The 18,240-nt window shown below is 38.3% G+C and overlaps 1 protein-coding gene and 1 long non-coding RNA gene across 3 annotated transcripts in view; one reads left to right on the top strand and one right to left on the bottom strand.

The window, feature by feature from the left end:
- LOC308627717 overlaps positions 1-18,240 on the top strand; it is a 1,107,544-nt gene that overhangs the window by 57,379 nt on the left and 1,031,925 nt on the right. The window lies entirely within an intron of this gene.
- Positions 1-18,240, bottom strand: part of NBAS (NBAS subunit of NRZ tethering complex) — a 342,685-nt gene that overhangs the window by 310,714 nt on the left and 13,731 nt on the right. For both annotated transcript variants that reach the window (XM_081254071.1, XM_081254070.1), the window contains exons 7-9: positions 7,198-7,331; positions 4,917-5,050; positions 3,151-3,249 (exon numbers count right to left, since the gene is read on the bottom strand). In XM_081254071.1, the coding sequence (XP_081110197.1) occupies positions 3,151-3,249; positions 4,917-5,050; positions 7,198-7,331 (367 nt within the window). The remainder of the gene's footprint in view (positions 1-3,150; positions 3,250-4,916; positions 5,051-7,197; positions 7,332-18,240) is intronic.

Below are 18,240 nucleotides of genomic sequence, written 5' to 3'. Positions count from 1 at the left end.
TCACTGCAAAAGCACAATATAATATGTTCAGCATCCCTCTGTCTGATCCATTCCATGTCTACTTTGAATCCTGATTTCAGAACAGTCCAGGTTCTGAAACCAAATTCTCACCTTCTGTTTCAATACCAATAGTTTAATTTTTGAAGTCTTTCTCAAACTTGTTCTCTCAGGAAACTAAGTCTTGTCTTTGAACCCTACCTCCCCCCACTGAATCCTGCTAACTGTTGCCTGCCAGCTGTCCCCGACAATGAACTTCCATAATGCCTGCTACCAAACTCCCTGCCACAATTTTGCTCTGTTAAATGCTACCTAGTAGTCTATACTAGATGTCCTTGGTACTTGAGCAGCTTGCTAAAATCACCATCTACTGGCTGTGCCCAATGCAGTGCAGCAAAATGTGGTCCAAAAAGAATGACGACGTGAGGTTACAGAGCTAATAAGTAGCACAGATTTCCTGTCTCGTAATCCAGTACACATTCTATCATATCACAAATATATATTCTTTAATTTTCTAATTGTTTATAAAACAAAATTAATAGCACATATGTGGAATCTGCAAAAAAATTGGTATAGACCATCTTATTTACAAAGCAGAAACAGAGACACAGACACAGAGAACAAATGTCTGGATACCAAGGGGGAAGGCGGGGGTGGGATGAATTGGGAGATTGAGATTGACATATATACACTATTGATACTATGTATAAGACAGATAACTAATGAGAACCTACTGGATAGCACAGGGAACTCTACTCAGTGCCCTGTGGTGACCTAAATGGGAAGGAAATCCAAAAAAAGAGGGGATATTTGTATACGTATAGCTGATTCACTTTGCTGTACAGTAGAAACTAACACATTGTAAAGCAACTATACTCCAATAAAAATTTTAAAAAAACAAAATTAAGCATCATTCCTTAATTCCTATAAAATAACCTAAGATAACTCAATAGTCTTCTTTCAGCTCTCTACTCCTAAGAGAGATCCACAACAGCTAGCATCACTCCAAGTATAAGAAGAAATTCAATCTGGCCCAAGTTACTTCTTAAAATTGCACTTCCATAAATTTTGCAGAGGGATTATGGAGTAGTCCTTAAAATCAGGGGGGGAAAACATATAACCCAAGTACAAAATATCTTGCTTAAGATTAATGAAATTCACTGACATATAAAATTATCAGGTTAAACTACAACCAAAACACTCTGTGGGGGGGGTGAATGGAGAGAGAGCAAGAGGGAGGGAGGGAGGTTGGTTGATTTACCAGCTGAAGAGATTAAAAACTTTATTAAGGTCTACAAAGGCCCATTTAAATGTAACTGTAACATAATGAGAACTAGCCCCTCCTATCAAAGAATCTCCAAAGAGAGGACTGACTCATGGATTAAAGCTGATTGCCAAATAATTTAATTTTTCTCCGTGGTTGGCAAAGAAAAGTCAAACTAATAAAGAAGACTGTCTTCTTAAAAGACAGCCAGGTGGAGGCTGCTAAGGACCAAGATATTTCTGAGTCACATTTGTCTACCTATCTGTAACATATCCTGGATAAAAGCAGATCACAGGATATGGCCAAGACTCTCCACTTCCCTGCCTCCCCAGAAACAAATGCCTGTAGGAAAAAAAAAAAAGAAAAATCAGTCTGTGAAGCTCAGCAAAGTCCCTTAATTCACACCTAAGGACTTTCACGTCCGCCAAGACAATGCAGCTTTCTGTGCAGACAAGAGCACCTCTTCATTTCTCTTCAAAAAACCCAACCTGAACTCAGGGAAAGAAGAATTTTCTCACAGTGGAGGAATGAGAATTCTAAAGGCAACATGAAAAGCTCCTTAATAGAAGTTAATACACTCAATTACTGACATTCATACTTCCAGCTACAAGGCTGTGCACGAATCTCTCAAATGTCAACAGCCCCTACGTTATCAAAGGCTGAACACACTCTCTCACTGCAGTGGAAGATAATTGACAAGGATCGGGACTGCAGTACTCATTCCTTTTCGAGAAGCAATCCTTCATGAAATTATTAATCTTATCTAGCTATAGGGCTTATGAAAAACTTCCTCATGTAATTTATACCCAACTGCTCCTCCAGCTGTCAACAGAGTGTATCATTTACACATCACTGCCCTGATTCTCACAGAATATATATGACCTTAGGAACCAGAGAGAAAGATGGGCAATTTTATGGCAATGTAATGGCTATAAAGGCCCACTGATTAGCTTCCAAAAGCATCTCACAGGTCTAGATGGATCTTACACCTTATAAGAGGAGAACAAAATTTACCTATGCCCTTGGGTGAACCTTTAAATAGGGCACTCTCAACACTATCTCCTCCACAAGATATAATTTAAACATTTGTGGGACCGATGGACATTTCCCTAGACAGGGGTGATGTATGAAGAAGAGATCGTGGCCCCCTATGCGTACTCTACTGCACCCCGTCCCATTCTATGCCCAAGACTCTTTTCCTTCCATTTTGTGCCAGTGGAGTCATCATCACGCCTCCTGAGAGCTCATTCACACGAAAAACATTTTTGATCCCCCCACTAAGTACTAGTTATTTATTTGGAATACCTCCTTTATCCCATGAGTGTAAAGGAATCATATTTAAAATGCTGAGGGACTTCCCTGGTGGCGCAGTGGTTAAGAATCTGCCTGCCAATGCAGGGGACACGGGTTCGAGCCCTGGTCCGGGAAGATCCCACATGCCGTGCAGCAACTAAGCCCGGGCGCCACAACTACTGAGCCTGTGCTCTAGAGCCTGCGAGCCACAACTACTGAGCCCATGTGCCGCAACTACTGAGCCCGCGTGCTGCAACTACTGAAGCCCGCATGCTTAGAGCCCGTGTTCCACAACAAGAGAAGCCACCACAATGAGAAGCCTGCGCACCACAACAAAGAGTAGCCCCCGCTCGCCGCAACTAGAGAAAGCCCGCGTGCAGCAACGAAGGCCCAACACAGCCAAAAATAATAAATTAAAAAAAAAAAAGAAGATGACTGCAACAATATTACGGACGTTAGGATAACTATACACAAGGGGAGGAAATAAAGAAACCAAAATAAAAATCAGAACGGACAACTTCTTCTCTCTGAAACTGTGCCAAGACTTCTACATCCACCTAATACTCCACCAAATATGAGAGCAAACAGTTGCTTACCTGTGCCCAGGATGGTAAATAGCTGTGTTGATTCCATGAGGATAATGACTACTGAAGCTGAAACAGTGACTCTCTTGATAGCTCTGATTTGTTCCAACACTACATTCAAGAAGGTAAATAAGAAATAAATACCATTAAACCACAGTGAGATACCACTAAATACCCATTAAAATATTTAAAATTAAAAAGATAGACACCACCAAATACTGCTGAGGATATAAAACTACCAGAACTCTGATAAATTATTAGTAGGAATATGAATGATATAACCACTTTGAAAAAGCTCTGGCAATTTCTTATAAAACCAAACTATCCACCCTATGACTCAGCAATTCCACTCAAAGATATTGACCCAACAGAAATGAAAGCATATATCCATAAAGACTTGTACAGGGACTTCCCTGGTGGTCCAGCGGTTAAGACTCTGTGCTCCCAGTGCAGGGGGCCCGGGGTTCGATCCCTGGTCAGGGAACTAGATCCTGCATGCCTCAAAGAAGATCCCATGTGTTGCAACTAAGACCCAGCATAGCCAAATAAATAAATAAATATTTTTTAAAAAAAGACTTGTACAAGATTAGTCATACCAGCCTTATTCATGAAACCAGAAACTCAGAGGTCCATCAATAGAAGAATGGATAAACAAATCATGAGTGTTATGGACTGAAGGTTTGTGACGCCCATAGATTGAATGTCTGTATACCCCAAAATTCATACAAGACCGTAATGCCAATGTGATGGTACTTGGAGGAGGAGTCTTTGGGATCTATTAGGTAGGGCAAAAGAAAGGAACCCTCATGAATGTGATTAGTGTCCTTATAAGAAGAGGCTGGAGAGCTAACTAGCTCTCTTTCCACCATGTGAGGATTCAAGGAGAAGTCGGCAGTCTGTAACCCAGAAGAGGGCTCTCACCAGAACCTGACCATGCTGGCACCCTGATCTCAGACTTCCGGCTTCCAGAACCATCAGAAATAAATTTCTGTTGTTGATAAGCCACCCAGTTTATGGTGTTCTGTTACAGCAACCCAAACTAAGACAAATGAGATATTCATACAATGAAATACTAATCAGCCATAAAAAGAATAAATTACAGATACATGTAAAAATAAGGATGAATCTCAAGATAAGCTGAATGAAAGAAGACTTAGACAAAGGAGTACATACTCTATGAGTCCGTTAATGTAAATCACTAGAACAGGCAAAACTAATCTGTGATGGAAAAAAATTATAAATAGCAGTTGCTCTGAGGGTGGGTGTGGACAAAGATTTACTGGGAAGAGGCATGAGGGAACTTAATAGCATGATGGTAATATTTTGTATCTTGACAGGGGTTTGACTTGCACAAGTGTATGCATTCGTCATAACTCACTGGCTGGTACACTGAAGTGCATTTCACTGTATGCAAATTTTATTTCAAATGAAAGAAAACTATAAGCAAATATTGAACTTGAATTAATGAACTTTAATTAATGATATGCATGCTAAAGTATATATGTACTGACTCTGAAATATATTAAAAAAAAGAACTGATTAATGGCCAGATAGAAAGATGGGTCAAAATACGACACAGTAAGTATAGTAAAATGCTAAATAGAATTTAAGTGGAGGTGTATGAGAGTTCACTATAAAAGTCTTTCAACCTTCCTTTTATATTTGCAATTTTTCATAATAAAATGCTAAAAAGAAAAAAAAAGCACCAAAATCTGACACTAGAGCAGAGAAATAAACATTACTTCAAATAGGGCATCCCAAATAAAGTGCATTTTTACCTTACAAGGTAGCTTCTAAGTTCTCCTCGGTAATTGATGACCAAGAGTTCTGCAGACCACTGTGCACTTGCTTTATACTCTAAAAATATCAACCCAGCAATGGCATAGCTCAGATCACCTGCTAAACTAGATGCCTGTGAAAGAGCAGGAAATTAAGTTACTAAAAAGATACTAGATAGAAGTTAACATATGTATAACTGAAGGATATTCAAGACACTAGCCTTGCCAGGTATCCTTTAAGTAAGATAGCCCAGAATTGATTGTTATGTGAAGAATCATGTAAGCCAAAGTGCCTAGAACTAGACACCCAACTCTAGACGAGCCCTCCCCCAACCACAGGCTGGAACCACAGCAGCCTCTTTGGGTGAGATGTTCACCTAGTAGGTGAATTTCTGTTCAGACTATGCTTCCATTGCAAAAAAAGAAGAAAAAAAAAAACCTAATGCTATCATTCCGCCTCAAAGAATTCTACGATACAGAATTCAGACATAAGCTCTCAAATGTTAATTTCCACTGCCAGTAGTAACCAATGCTAAAAAAAAAAGAGAAAGAAAGAAAGAAAGAAAAATGCCTCCAGTTACTTCTATTTGCCTAATCAGAAATTTAAAGGGAAGGACACTTAAAGCACTCACTCAATGCCAGCCTTCTTCTATCAATTAAATACCAGGCTGTATTTGCTGAGGATCTGGAGGGCATGTGCACCTTAGCTCACATAGTGAAGCACATAATGAAGTTTCCTACCCTGAATGGCTCCTCATTGTCTAGAGCCGCTCAATAAAACAGGGCAGCCACATGTAGCTGCTGAACACTTGATACATGGCTAGTCCAAATTGAGATATGCTATAGATATAAAAATACACACCAAATTTCAAGGACTTAGTACCAAAGAAAGAACGTGAAATATTTCATTAATCATTTTTAGACTGTCATTTCAACATGTAATCATTTTAGATATGTTGTAATAAGTAAAATGTATCAAATAAATTTCACCTGCTGAACTTAATGTTACTAAAAAATTTTAAATTACACACGTGATCACATATATAGCTCACATTACATTTCTGTTAGACACGGCTAGTCTAGAAAATAGTAACTCAGCCTACTTAGTTTGGTTCCCCAGAACTTCTATACCAGGAGCCCAATGTACTTTTTCAAGTTTTTCCACTCATTTCTGAACAAAAATCACTCTATATCCTTAGTTCTCACACCTAGCTTCTCATTAGAATCAGCTGAAAGACTGGCAACATTATTAAAGTCCAGGGCTCACTCAGATCAATTAAGTCTGACTCTCTGTGGGGGGAGCCTGGGCAATCCAGCAATTTGTTTAGTTTTTCTTTTTCTTTTCTTTATAAAGCTTTGCAGGTGATTCTAAGACGCAGCCAGAGTTAGAACCACTGTTCTACCTGCCCCTTTATTTTGTTCACTTGAGGAAGGAGGATACAAAGTAAAGAGCACAGAATTCCTAAAAGAGACACTAATTAACTGGATTACCACAGGAAAAGTCATTTTACTTCCTCACAATTTATGCTCTCTAAACTGTAAAATGAGGATAATAAGTACCCAATCTACTCAAAGGGTGTTGTGAATATTAAACAGGAATGTATATCAAAGTCATTAATAAAGTACAAAGCACTATACAAATATAAGTTATTACCACCATTCATTTTTTTCTCCACTCTCCATTTCAGTTTCTATCCCTTTAGGGTAACAAATTCTAACTCCTCCCAGGCTGGTTCTGTTGCAAAGGCCCACTGACTTCTTTCCTTCACTGGAACTTTACAACAGCTTTCTGCACCTCTACTTAGTATTTACTTACTACCATCTTATAATAATGGTAGATTATGTCTAGATAGTGCATTACAAAATGCAAAGGATAAATATTTAACGTACAGATCTCTAACTAGATCTAAGCATCTTAAGTTTACAGCTTATCATTCTGATTTACATTTATAGTTCCTCTCTCATCACATTCATTCATTCAAGTACCTATACATGAAAGGTAGTCAAAAAAAATATGTTTTCGGGCTTCCCTGGTGGCGCAGTGGTTGAGAGTCCCCCTGCCGATGCAGGGGATGCGGGTTCGTGCCCCGGGCCGGGAAGATCCCACATGCCATGGAGTGGCTGGGCCCGTGAGCCATGGCCACTGAGCCTGTGCATCCGGAGCCTGTGCTCCGCAACGGGAGAGGCCACAATAGTGAGAGGCCCGCGTACCGCAAAAAAAAAAAAAATATATATATATATATATATATATATATGTTTTCAGTTTAAGGTATGTACATACCGGAATTATAACAAAAAGTTCACTTCCCATGAGATCAAATACTCTCACAGTTCCCGTGCTTTCGGCATAGGCCAGCAGGGTGCAATCGTAACTCCATGCCACACGTCTCCACTGGGGTTTTGGGTCTTTTGGAACTAGAATGAAAAGAAAAGAAGTGCTTTTAACATAATCAAGATAATTAATACTTATAGTTCCTGCAGCTAAAGAGAGTATTCAAGTATGACATCATTTCCTAAGGGTCTCTAAAACTCCTGTTCAGTAGAAAAGAACAGCTCCCAGAAAGCCACTTCAAGTAAGAGTGGGAAATGTAAACCGTGACAAGCCTTGCCCCACTTACTTCAGAAGCAAAGCCTACTGACATCGGTGGTCTGCTGAATGCTGAGCAAGCCCTCATCTGGAAAAGGCTCAGGAATGATATACCTCAAAATACTTATGAAATTACGAGAGATCAAAAGCATAAAGATTAAGCAGAAAACTATTCCAATCCAGTGAGTTAAGTTCCTCCAAAAAAAAAAAAACTCAAAATTTCAATGGAGATCTTTTAAATATGTATTTCAAATATAGATGGTAAAGAAAAACAAAGTGGGATTATACTGACACAGAATTCGAAAGAGAAAAGAATACATATGTATATTAGGCAACTGAATCAGGAACTGTTCTCAATGAATTACAAAATCATAAGATTTTTGAGAATCAACACCTTAATAATCCAACACCGGTATTTTCTTCTGTTCTGAAATTTTCAGTACAACAATAGAAAGGCTACCAGCTGCAAAAGAGAAAGGGGCTGTGCAACTCTAAACTGTTATAGGTTTGTTTGTCTGAGGTTTCTGATGTTTCCTTTGCTCCTGTTTCCCCTTATTAGAATCCCAGAACTGAAGAGCCAGGTAGGACCCGTGCCTTCCCTTTACCAGCAAAAATTCCAAATGATTAGGAGCCTCAAGGTGACACCAGGAGTCACGATCAGAAGAAACCCAGAACGTAAGCATGCTGCCTTCCCGTGCAGTGCGCACTGCATTACAACACACGGCCCCTCAGTCAGAGCCTGGATTTAGCCTGAGGATTACTGACCCAGAAATGTTTCTGAAATGTATTGCCTTCTCTCTATTCCTCTGCTAATGTCGCAATTCAGGCTTCATCATCTCTGGCTTAGACTCTCATGACAGCCTCCTAACGGGTCTTCCCACCTTCAGGCTCTTCCCCTCTAATCCTCCCTCAATAGCACCCAAACTTATCTTTGTAAAAGGGAAAGATGAAGAGATCACATCTTTCCCCTGCTTTAAAATCCCTGATGTTTATCCATTTGCAAAAAAAGCAAGTCCAAACTCCTCCCCAGGCATGAAAGGCCCTTCACCAATGGTCCCATCAGAGCTTTCCAACTCACCTCCCCGCCCTTCCTCCATCATACGCCTAATAGCCCACACAGCCACCTGGCAAATAAACCAGGCATACTCCAGTCTGTGTCTGCCATGCACATTGCTGCTTCTACCTAGACTGTTCATCTCCGTGCTACCCCAAGGGTACCTGTTTGTTAAACCAGCTGTGCTAAAAACTGTGACCTCTTCCTTCTCTGACGCTCTTCAAAACTGACTGCCCTCCTCCATGTGCCCCCAAATATGCTGTATAAAACTCTCTCATAGTACTTAGCACCTCAGACGATGCTGTGTACATGATTACCTCCCCCACAAGTCTCTGAGACAATGTCTCACTCAACACTGCCATCCCAGGACCTGGAACAGAAAGTGATTAACGTTTCACACTAATGAGCAAAGCCCCAGCCTCTCAGAAAAATCTATAGTCACGGGGTAAGGTAATGCTAAGGGTTTACCGTTCCTCAGGGACTAACAATTAAACGTCAGTTATATAACTGAAGTCTTCTCTCCACCTAACAGAGGTACTGTAGAATTGAAACCCCCCTCATCTCTGCAATATATGTAAAATATGTTCTGTATATGGGAAAAGTATACCAGATGTCAATGAGTTGCTTCATTTTGACTATTTTTCAAAGGTAAAAAGCATGCCAAAAAAAGCCAAGAGAGGCCCCTGAACACAGGAGGGTCTAGGGAATTTTATTAAAGCCTAACGAAATACTGCATGCACTTTGGAAAAGCAATTTTTTTAAGGGGAATAAAATGAAGAAAAAGATCAGTTCTCTGTCCTCAGCTTTAAAAAACAATGAAACTTGGAAGTAAACTAAAGCACAAATGATAAACAACAGAATACTTCAAGACCCACAAATACACAGATGCTACACAAACACCAGCAAGAGGACAATTTAATGCCCTGAAAAATATTCATGTTCTAAAGAAACACAGCAACATGTTTCCATTGTCTCTGTTTTACCTGCGATAACATCCTTCCTCTTCATTCTGATAGGAGGATAAATAGATTTATGTACTACCTTTCGTATCTGTCCGAAGTAAGTTCCCCCTGAAGGGACTTTGTTTTTACTGTTACTTCCAGTTATAACCAGCAGCTCCAGAAAACTCAGCATGTGTTTTGACCCAGATAAAGATATGTTTTCATTACAAGAGAAAATTTCACATAACAATATGAAAGTAAAGACATTATCATCAGATTTTTCCAGCACCCTGTATGGTTTTGGAGAGGAACAAACAGCACAGATTTGTACAAAGCCAGTGTCAACGGAGTTTTCTGAAAAGTATTCACACGGGCTGATGATGAAGTTGACCAGCAGCGTGACAACTGCCACGTTGCTGGTGAAACCATTTACAGCCACGCTCACCCTGCACTGGCTGCGGCCCCTTCAACCTGCCCCACTGCCGAGCTGGCTTCCACCTCAGAGCTCCTGCCAGTGCCGTCTGCTCTGCCTGGAATACTCTTCCCCGAACCTGTCCCTGGCTCTTCCATCTTTCACGTCTCAATTTAAACCTTGCTTGCTTAGGCAGTGTGCTCCGACCACCCTGTCTAAGCAGCCTCGAGGCCCCGTTGATCTTCTCCATTCCAATGAGTTCACGTCTTTCACAGCTCTTATCCCAAATCAGTATATATTTGTCTACTTTTTATTGTCTGCCTTATGCATTAAACTATAAATTCCAAAATGTCAGGTGCTGTGTCCGTATTGTTCATAACTTTATCACCAGCATTTCGTACTCAGCTGGGACACAACAGCACTCAAGTGCTAAAGGAGCACACTTCAATCCAGTGCTCATGTACCCAAATTAGAAATGGAAGAGGGAAAAAATTACAAATAAGGAACACCGGGTTTTATTCTCAGTGCTGCCATAAAACAGCTGGGTGTGACCATGGGACAATCACCAAGGGTTCAATGAACACTCTCTCCCAAACGTTCTTTGACTTTTACATCAAGAACCAGTGAGCGGGCTTCCCTGGTGGCGCAGTGGTTGAGAGTTCGCCTGCCGATGCAGGGGACACAGGTTCGTGCCCCGGTCCGGGAAGATCCCACATGCCGCAGAGCGGCTGGGCCCCTGAGCCATGGCCCCTGAGCCTGCGTGTCCGGAGCCTGTGCTCCGCAACGGGAGAGGCCACAACAATGAGAGGCCCGCGTACAGCAAAAAAAAAAAAAAAAAAACAAAAACAAAAGAACCAGTAAGCAAGAGCAAACCAGTGGAGCTAAAAGCCATGCAGAGGAGCTAAATATTTAAATGTTTGAAATTAAAGTGTTAGAAGATATGAGAAAATTTTTACAATCCTAGAATAAGAAAAGTGAAAGCATACAAAACTTGGAAGTTATAAAGGAAAAAAAAATGAAAAATGCAGTTACCAGAAAAAAAAATGCTCCATGGAAAAAAAAGACACCATAACAGATTTAAAAGATAAATGGATTGGGAAAAATATTTGCAACATACATGACAAAGGGTAACATTCATACTATATAGAAATAATAAGGAAATAGTCAAGTAAGAAAATAGTCAATAAGGAAAAGTCAAATAATCCAAGAGGAATATAGTCAAAAGGATATGATCTAACAATTCACACACACACAAAAAAATAGGAACTTAACATATGCCCTACCATATAACTAAACATATGCAAATTGGAAATGAGATGCTTTTTTCCCTCTGCCTAACCTGATGAATATTTTAGCAATAGGTAACATATGGTGCTGACAATGGAGAAAAGAAATAGCTTTATAATCATACCTTTTACATGGTTGTATAATAAGTATAACTTTCAGGAAGGAAATATGGCAGCAGCTACATTTTGTATACTACACCCATGGACAAACAGGATGTCCTTTCCAGTGTTGTTAGAGGGGGAAAGGGACAAAGACGGGAAGAGAAAGAATAAAACAAGCCACCGTACACAATCTAAATTTCGACTAAGAGGGGAATAGATAAATAAAATGTGGTTCACATTCTCACAATGGAATGCTGTGGCTTCATTTAAAGGACTGGATTACACCTGTGCACACTGACTGGGAAAGACATCATCAATACAGTAAGTGCAGGAGCAAGCTGAAGAACAAAATACATAAGATGATCTTGTTTTTTTACCTAAAAAAAGTCAATCCATCTATGTACAGGTTCATATAAGCAAAGAAGGCTTTATATTAAACCATTAATATAAGTTTCTATGAAGAATGCAAATTGAGAAGATAAAACAATCTTTTTGTTACTTCTGCATTGTTTGAATTTGTTCAAAGTATGTACTGCTTTTGTAATTAAAAGAAAAAAAAAAAAAAAAAAACCCAGAGAAACTACTTTCAGACTAGGCTGCCCACCACAGCCTAAAATGAGAGACTAAGTTAGGAAATTTTGAATTTTAAATAATGTCCATAAATTTTGCAAATGTGATGAAATCTATGAGTCCACTGATCTTAGAGGCTCAATAAACCTAAAGCAGGAAAACCAGAAAAAAATCAAGTCACATGATAACCAAATTTCTGAAATCAATGAAAAAGAGAAAATCTTACAAGCAGCTAGAAAAAAAAAGACACTACCTACAGAAACAATAACAGCAATGACTGCTGATTTCTCATCAAAACAATGCAATGATATCTTTAAACAGCTGAAAGAAAAAAAAAGGTCAACCTGGAATTCTATATCCAGAGAAAATATTTTACAAAAATGAAGGCAAAAATCAAAGATGGTTTCAGACCAACAATAAGGGAATTTATCAACAGACCTGCATTATAAGAAATATTAAATAATTTCTTCAAGTTGAAGGAAAACACTATCAAATGGAAACTTTTACAGAAAGAAAAAGGTGAAAAGTAACAGAAATGGAAAACAGAAGGAAAAATAAAAGATTTACCCTTGTTTTTTAATTCCTTAAAAAGTTACTTGACAAAAATAATAATATAAATAATATATTGTGGCCATTTAGCATTTATAAAAAGTTTGACAACAGTACAAAGGAGTAGGAGGGAATGGATGTACACTGTGTAATAAAATAATTTTTAAATGCACATTGTAAACCCCAGAACAAATGCTAAAAGGAAACAGAGAAGAGATAGGACAAAGAGAAAAATAAGAAGGTAAAACCTAACCAGTCCAATAATTGCATTAACTGTAAATGTTCTATTAATCTCCAAAATATACAAGCAGCTCATGCAGCTCAATATCAAAAAAACAAACAACCCAATCCAAAAATGGGCAGAAGACCTAAATAGACATTTCTCCAAAGAAGATACACAGATTGCCAGCAAACACATGAAAGGATGCTCAACATCACTAATCATTAGAGAAATGCAAATCAAAACTACAATGAGGTTATCACCTCACACTAGTCAGAATGGCCATCATCAAAAAATCTACAAACAATAAATGCTGGAGAGGGTGTGGAGAAAAGGGAACCCGCTTGCACTGTTGGTGGGAATGTAAATTGATACAGCCACTATGGAGAACAGTATGGAGGTTCCTTAAAAAACTAAAAATAGAACTATCATACGACCCAGCAATCCCACTACTGGGCATATACCCTGAGAAAACCATAATTCAAAAAGAGTCACGTACCACAATGTTCATTGCAGCTCTATTTACAATAGCCTAAGTGTCCATCGACAGATGAATGGATAAAGATGGGGCACATACATACAGTGGAATATTACTCAGCCATAAAAAGAAATGAAATTGAGTTATTTGTAGTGAGGTGGATGGACCTAGAGTCTGTCATACAGAGTGAAGTAAGTCAGAAAGAGAAAAACAAATATCGTATGCTAACAAATATATATGGAATCTAAAAAAAAAAAGAAATGGTTCTGAAGAACCTAGAGGCAGGACAGGAATAAAGACACAGATGTAGAGAATGGACTTGAGGACACGGGGAGGGGGAAGGGTAAGCTGGGATGAAGTGAGTGAATGGCATGGACATACATACACTACCAAATGTAAAACAGATAGCTAGTGGGAAGCAGGTGCATAGCACAGGGAGATCAGCTCAGTGCTTTGTGTCCACCTAGAGGGGTGGGATAGGGAGGGTGGGAGGGAGATGCAAGAGGGAGGAGATATGGGGATATATGTATATGTATAGCTGAGTCACTTCGTTATAAAGCAGAAACTAACACACCATTGGAAAGCAATTATACTCCAATAAAGATGTTTAAAAAAAATGTAAATGTTCTAAACATTACAATTAAATGACAGAAATTGTCACACTGAAAAAAAAGCATGACTCAAATTATATGCTTTCTATAAGAGATGTACATTTAATACAGATAAATGAAAAAGAAGAGAAAAAAATATGTCATGCAAATGCTAATCATAAAAAAGCTAAAGCGACTCTAATAATATTAGACAAAATAGAATCCAGGACAAAGAGTATTACTGGAGATAGAAAGGGACGTTCCATCACAGTAAAGGAGCCATTTCATCAAGAAGACAAAATAATATGTGTAGGCACCTATAAACTAGAACCCCTAAATACATAAAGACTGATAGAACTAAAGGGTAAAATAAAATACACAATTATATTTGGAAATCTCAACCCTCCTCTCTCAGGAAATGACAGAACAACTAGACAGAAAATCAGCATATATAAAAATTTGAACAGCTCTAACCCAACTCAATGTAATTAACATTCGTAAATCATGATACCTAAAAACTGCACCATATGCAAGAATCAAATTCTTTTGAAGACAGACCATATGCTGGGCCATAAATCAAGTCTCAATAAGTTTAAAAGGTTAAGATCATATTGAATATGTTCTCTGACCACAACAGAATTAGATATCAATAACAAAAATGTTATATTACAACAAGCTTAAATGTTTACAGAAGAAAAAAGGTTTAAAGTCAGTGATATAAATTTCCATATTTCATCTAGACAAATAGAAGCAAATTAAATCGAGTAGGTAGAAGAAAGGAAATAATATAGATAAAAGCAAAAATCAAGAGAAAACAACAGAAAAAGAAATCAAAACCTATTTTTATTGAATATTAATAAACTGATAAAACTCTGGCCTGACTGATCAAGAGAAAAGAAAGAGAACACAAATTACCAATATCAAGAACAAAAGAGGGACATCACTACAGGTCTGACAGACAATAAAAGGATAATAAAGAAGTACTACAAACAACTTTAAGCCAATATATGCTAAAATTTAGGGGAAAATTCCATTAAAAAAAGTGGAACTGAAAGAAGAGGAAATTGAAATTTTAAAAAGCTTTACATCTATTTTAAAATTTTAATTAGGAATTAAAAACCTACTCACAAAACTCCAAGTTTCACTGGTGAATTCTATCAAACAATTAAGAAATAATTCCAATTTTACACAAACTCTTGCATAAAACAAAAAAAGAAGGAACACTTGTCAACTCATTATTTTGAGACCAGCACTACTCTGATACCAAACCAGAAAAACATTACCAAAAAAAAACTATAAACCAATAGCTCCATGAACATAAATGTAATAATCTACTACCTATGTTATACACAATTATCTGCACAAAGGCCTAATGATGGTTCTACCTTGCTTGTGAAATCAAGTATAACACTGAGGTACTTACTCCTCAGAGATCAAATTTATAGGCACTTTCTGGATAATTTGGATGATTGGGAGACCTACATCTTAACACTCAGCAAGTTATCCAGTAAAAAAAGATCAAAAAAGATACTTCGGAAAGTTCTTCTTGAACTTCAACCTTTTAGACTTAACAATCTATCTTTAAGTGAAAAAAGCAGATTATAAAACATTTTACTTTCACAGAGCATATCTATAGTAACAAGCACTTACAGAAAAATGTCTGAAAGAACAGATCATGAAATGTTAATAGTACTTATCTCTGGATAGTATGCTTATTTTTATTTTCTACCTTTTGCTCATTCTTAGTTTCTAAAATTTTTACTGAGAATGTGCATTATTTTTCAACAGGAAAAAAATGTATTAAAAGTTATGAAAAGAAATAGGGCTTCCCTGGTGGCGCAGTGGTTGAGAGTCCGCCTGCCGATGCAGGGGACACGGGTTCGTGCCCCAGTCCAGGAAGATCCCACATGCCGCGGAGCGGCTGGGCCTGTGAGCCATGGCCGCTGAGCCTGCACGTCCGGAGCCTGTGCTCCGCAATGGGAGAGGCCACGACAGTGAGAGGCCCGCGTACCGCCAAAAAAAAAAAAAAAAAAAAGTTATGAAAAGAAATAGTTACCATATAACCTGAGGCTCCTGAATCACAGTTCAAGAATGAAATGTTTCATTTCAAAATCTGGGTGCTTCAAACAGTCTATGCTTCCCAACCTTCTTCATGTCAAGACACACGTAGAATATCATGTTTGTATGGCACCTATGGGTAAATTGATGAGGTTGCTGGAAACTGGAGGCGACCAGCCTGAGCTCACGCTGTCAGAGGGCCACCGGGCCACTGGAGGGCTGATGGGACCTCAGCCCGCCTACACTAGGCAAGCTGGCTGCTCAGCATTAGGAAGTTCTGGTTTATGGTATCTCAAAGTCAGAAATACGAGAAAAATCTCCTGATTAACATAGTACAGCTCTGAAAATGTCTAATTCCATGTGCTATTTTTAGGTCACTATTCAAGATAGAAAGAGAAGACTGAATTACTATTTATGGCCTGGCAAACACAGCCAACAAGTTGCAATCCACGTTTAAAATATCCTCAAACAGCATATATTTTATAAAACAATAACTGAAAAATACCAAAGTGGAACCAAATAGCTCCTATTTCAGTTTGCAGACTATGATATGTAGTTTCAAAAACACATTAACAACAATCTGGCTCCTTCTCTCCAGGCATACACAGGCAATATCATTTGGCATATGAGAGTTATTCCCATAAAGATGAGTTAGATAATAAGCAAATGATCACCACCTCACATTACATGAAATGGAAAGAAGCCATTAATGCAGCATTAAAGTCATAAATCCACACATTCAGAAGCCAACAAAATAAAACATTAGTTCTTAAAGCATTATTACCTCACTCATGCTGCCACATTAACTGTACACAGTAAAAGCTCTAACAAATATTACAATTTGTGTAAAATACAGAAGGGTTAATCTTCCCAATTTCACGTTAACTTACAGATTTCTCAGTTTACTTACTGATTCAGAGTAGGGTCTAATGTCAAAGCTCAAAGGGGCTGTCTGTCTGAATCACTCCAACATTCTGAGCACACTTCTCAGAAGCCCACTGCAGGCTCCCCAAGACCCCACCCAACAAAAGGGAAGCACTGGGAAAAAAGGCAATTGAATACCCCTGAATTATTCTTCTCGGAACTTCTTGATCCTTATACATTATTTAAGCCAAGCCTGGTCCACTTTAATAAGTGCTGGTGAAAAAACTATAGGAAGCAAATTCGGAAAATGCTAAAGCCCCAAGGTTTAGAAATTCGCAAAAACCACTCCCCTTCGATTTATTTTCAAAAAGATACTAAGCAAATACGGCTTCCTACCTACCCTTATTGTTCTAGTTGTGGTATGTATACACACTTGCATACAACAGGAATAAAAAACATGAATATCATGACAATTACCCATAAACTTATATATGTCTCTCTCTATATGTATACAAAATACATACATATATATATATTTTGCATATATATACTCATACATACACACACACTCATGAACTTACAAAATTAACTCACAAGAAACAAGCAAATACACTTTTTCATAGATTCATTCATAAAAATCTTTTTAATAGTTCCCAACTACCATTATCCACTTGATATGGTCAAAAACTGTGCCTTCTATGTGTCAGACACCATGCTAGGCACTAAGAATGGAAAAAAAAAAAAGTTGAGCAAAGCAGAAGCCCTGCCTTCAACCTAATTAGGCATCAAACAAGCAAGTCAACGATTTAAAAAGGAAAGATTAGGCTAAGTGAAGGGACATAGGTACAAAAAGTCCTACAGAAACATTAAGAAAAATGCACAAATCATGAGGAAGAGGGCAAGAAAAAAAAAGGTCTCCAAAAAAAGCTGATGCTTGAACTAAAACATGCAGAACTAATGAATTAAATATAAAGGTGGGAGCTTCTAGGCTAAAGGAACCATCTGTACCAAGGCATGAAAAATACAATGGGGATGGAAAACTGCAAGCTACTTTATACTAGATCACAGGACGTATGGCAGGGGTATCTTACAGGACAGACACAGGCTGACTCGTGTCCTGAACTAGAAGATATGAACTGCATTCTATAGCCAACAGTGAACAATTGAAAGATTTTAGGCAGAATAACAGTACTAGTAACAGTGATAGTAGCTTAATGCCTCCTAAGTACTTAGTATGTCAGACATTATGCTAAGACCGTTATATATATTAGCTCACATCGTTTTTCCACAACCTATTCTATAGGATTTTGCCTGTATTACAGATAATTGAGGCTCAGAGTGGTAAAGTAACTTGTCCAAGGTTAATATTTAGGAAGCAGTGGAGCCAGACTTGAAGGGTAATCTTGATAGAATTCTCAATGCAGAATGATCAATTTGACAAGCAGGGTAAAGTATTGATAAGTGAAGGGCACATAGAAGAAAACCTTGTCAGGAGACTGTTGTAAGAAACCAAGTAAAAAAATGTTAAGAGCCTGAACCAGGGCTGTGATGGCTGAAGTGCACAAGCAGGAAGCAAGAGCCATTTAAACAGAGTCCCAGGACGTGGTGAAGTT

Source organism: Mesoplodon bidens (genome assembly GCF_964165515.1).
Source record: "Mesoplodon bidens genome assembly, chromosome: 14".
Classification (NCBI taxonomy): domain Eukaryota; kingdom Metazoa; phylum Chordata; class Mammalia; order Artiodactyla; family Ziphiidae; genus Mesoplodon; species Mesoplodon bidens.
This window is presented reverse-complemented; position numbering and strand designations above follow the sequence as displayed.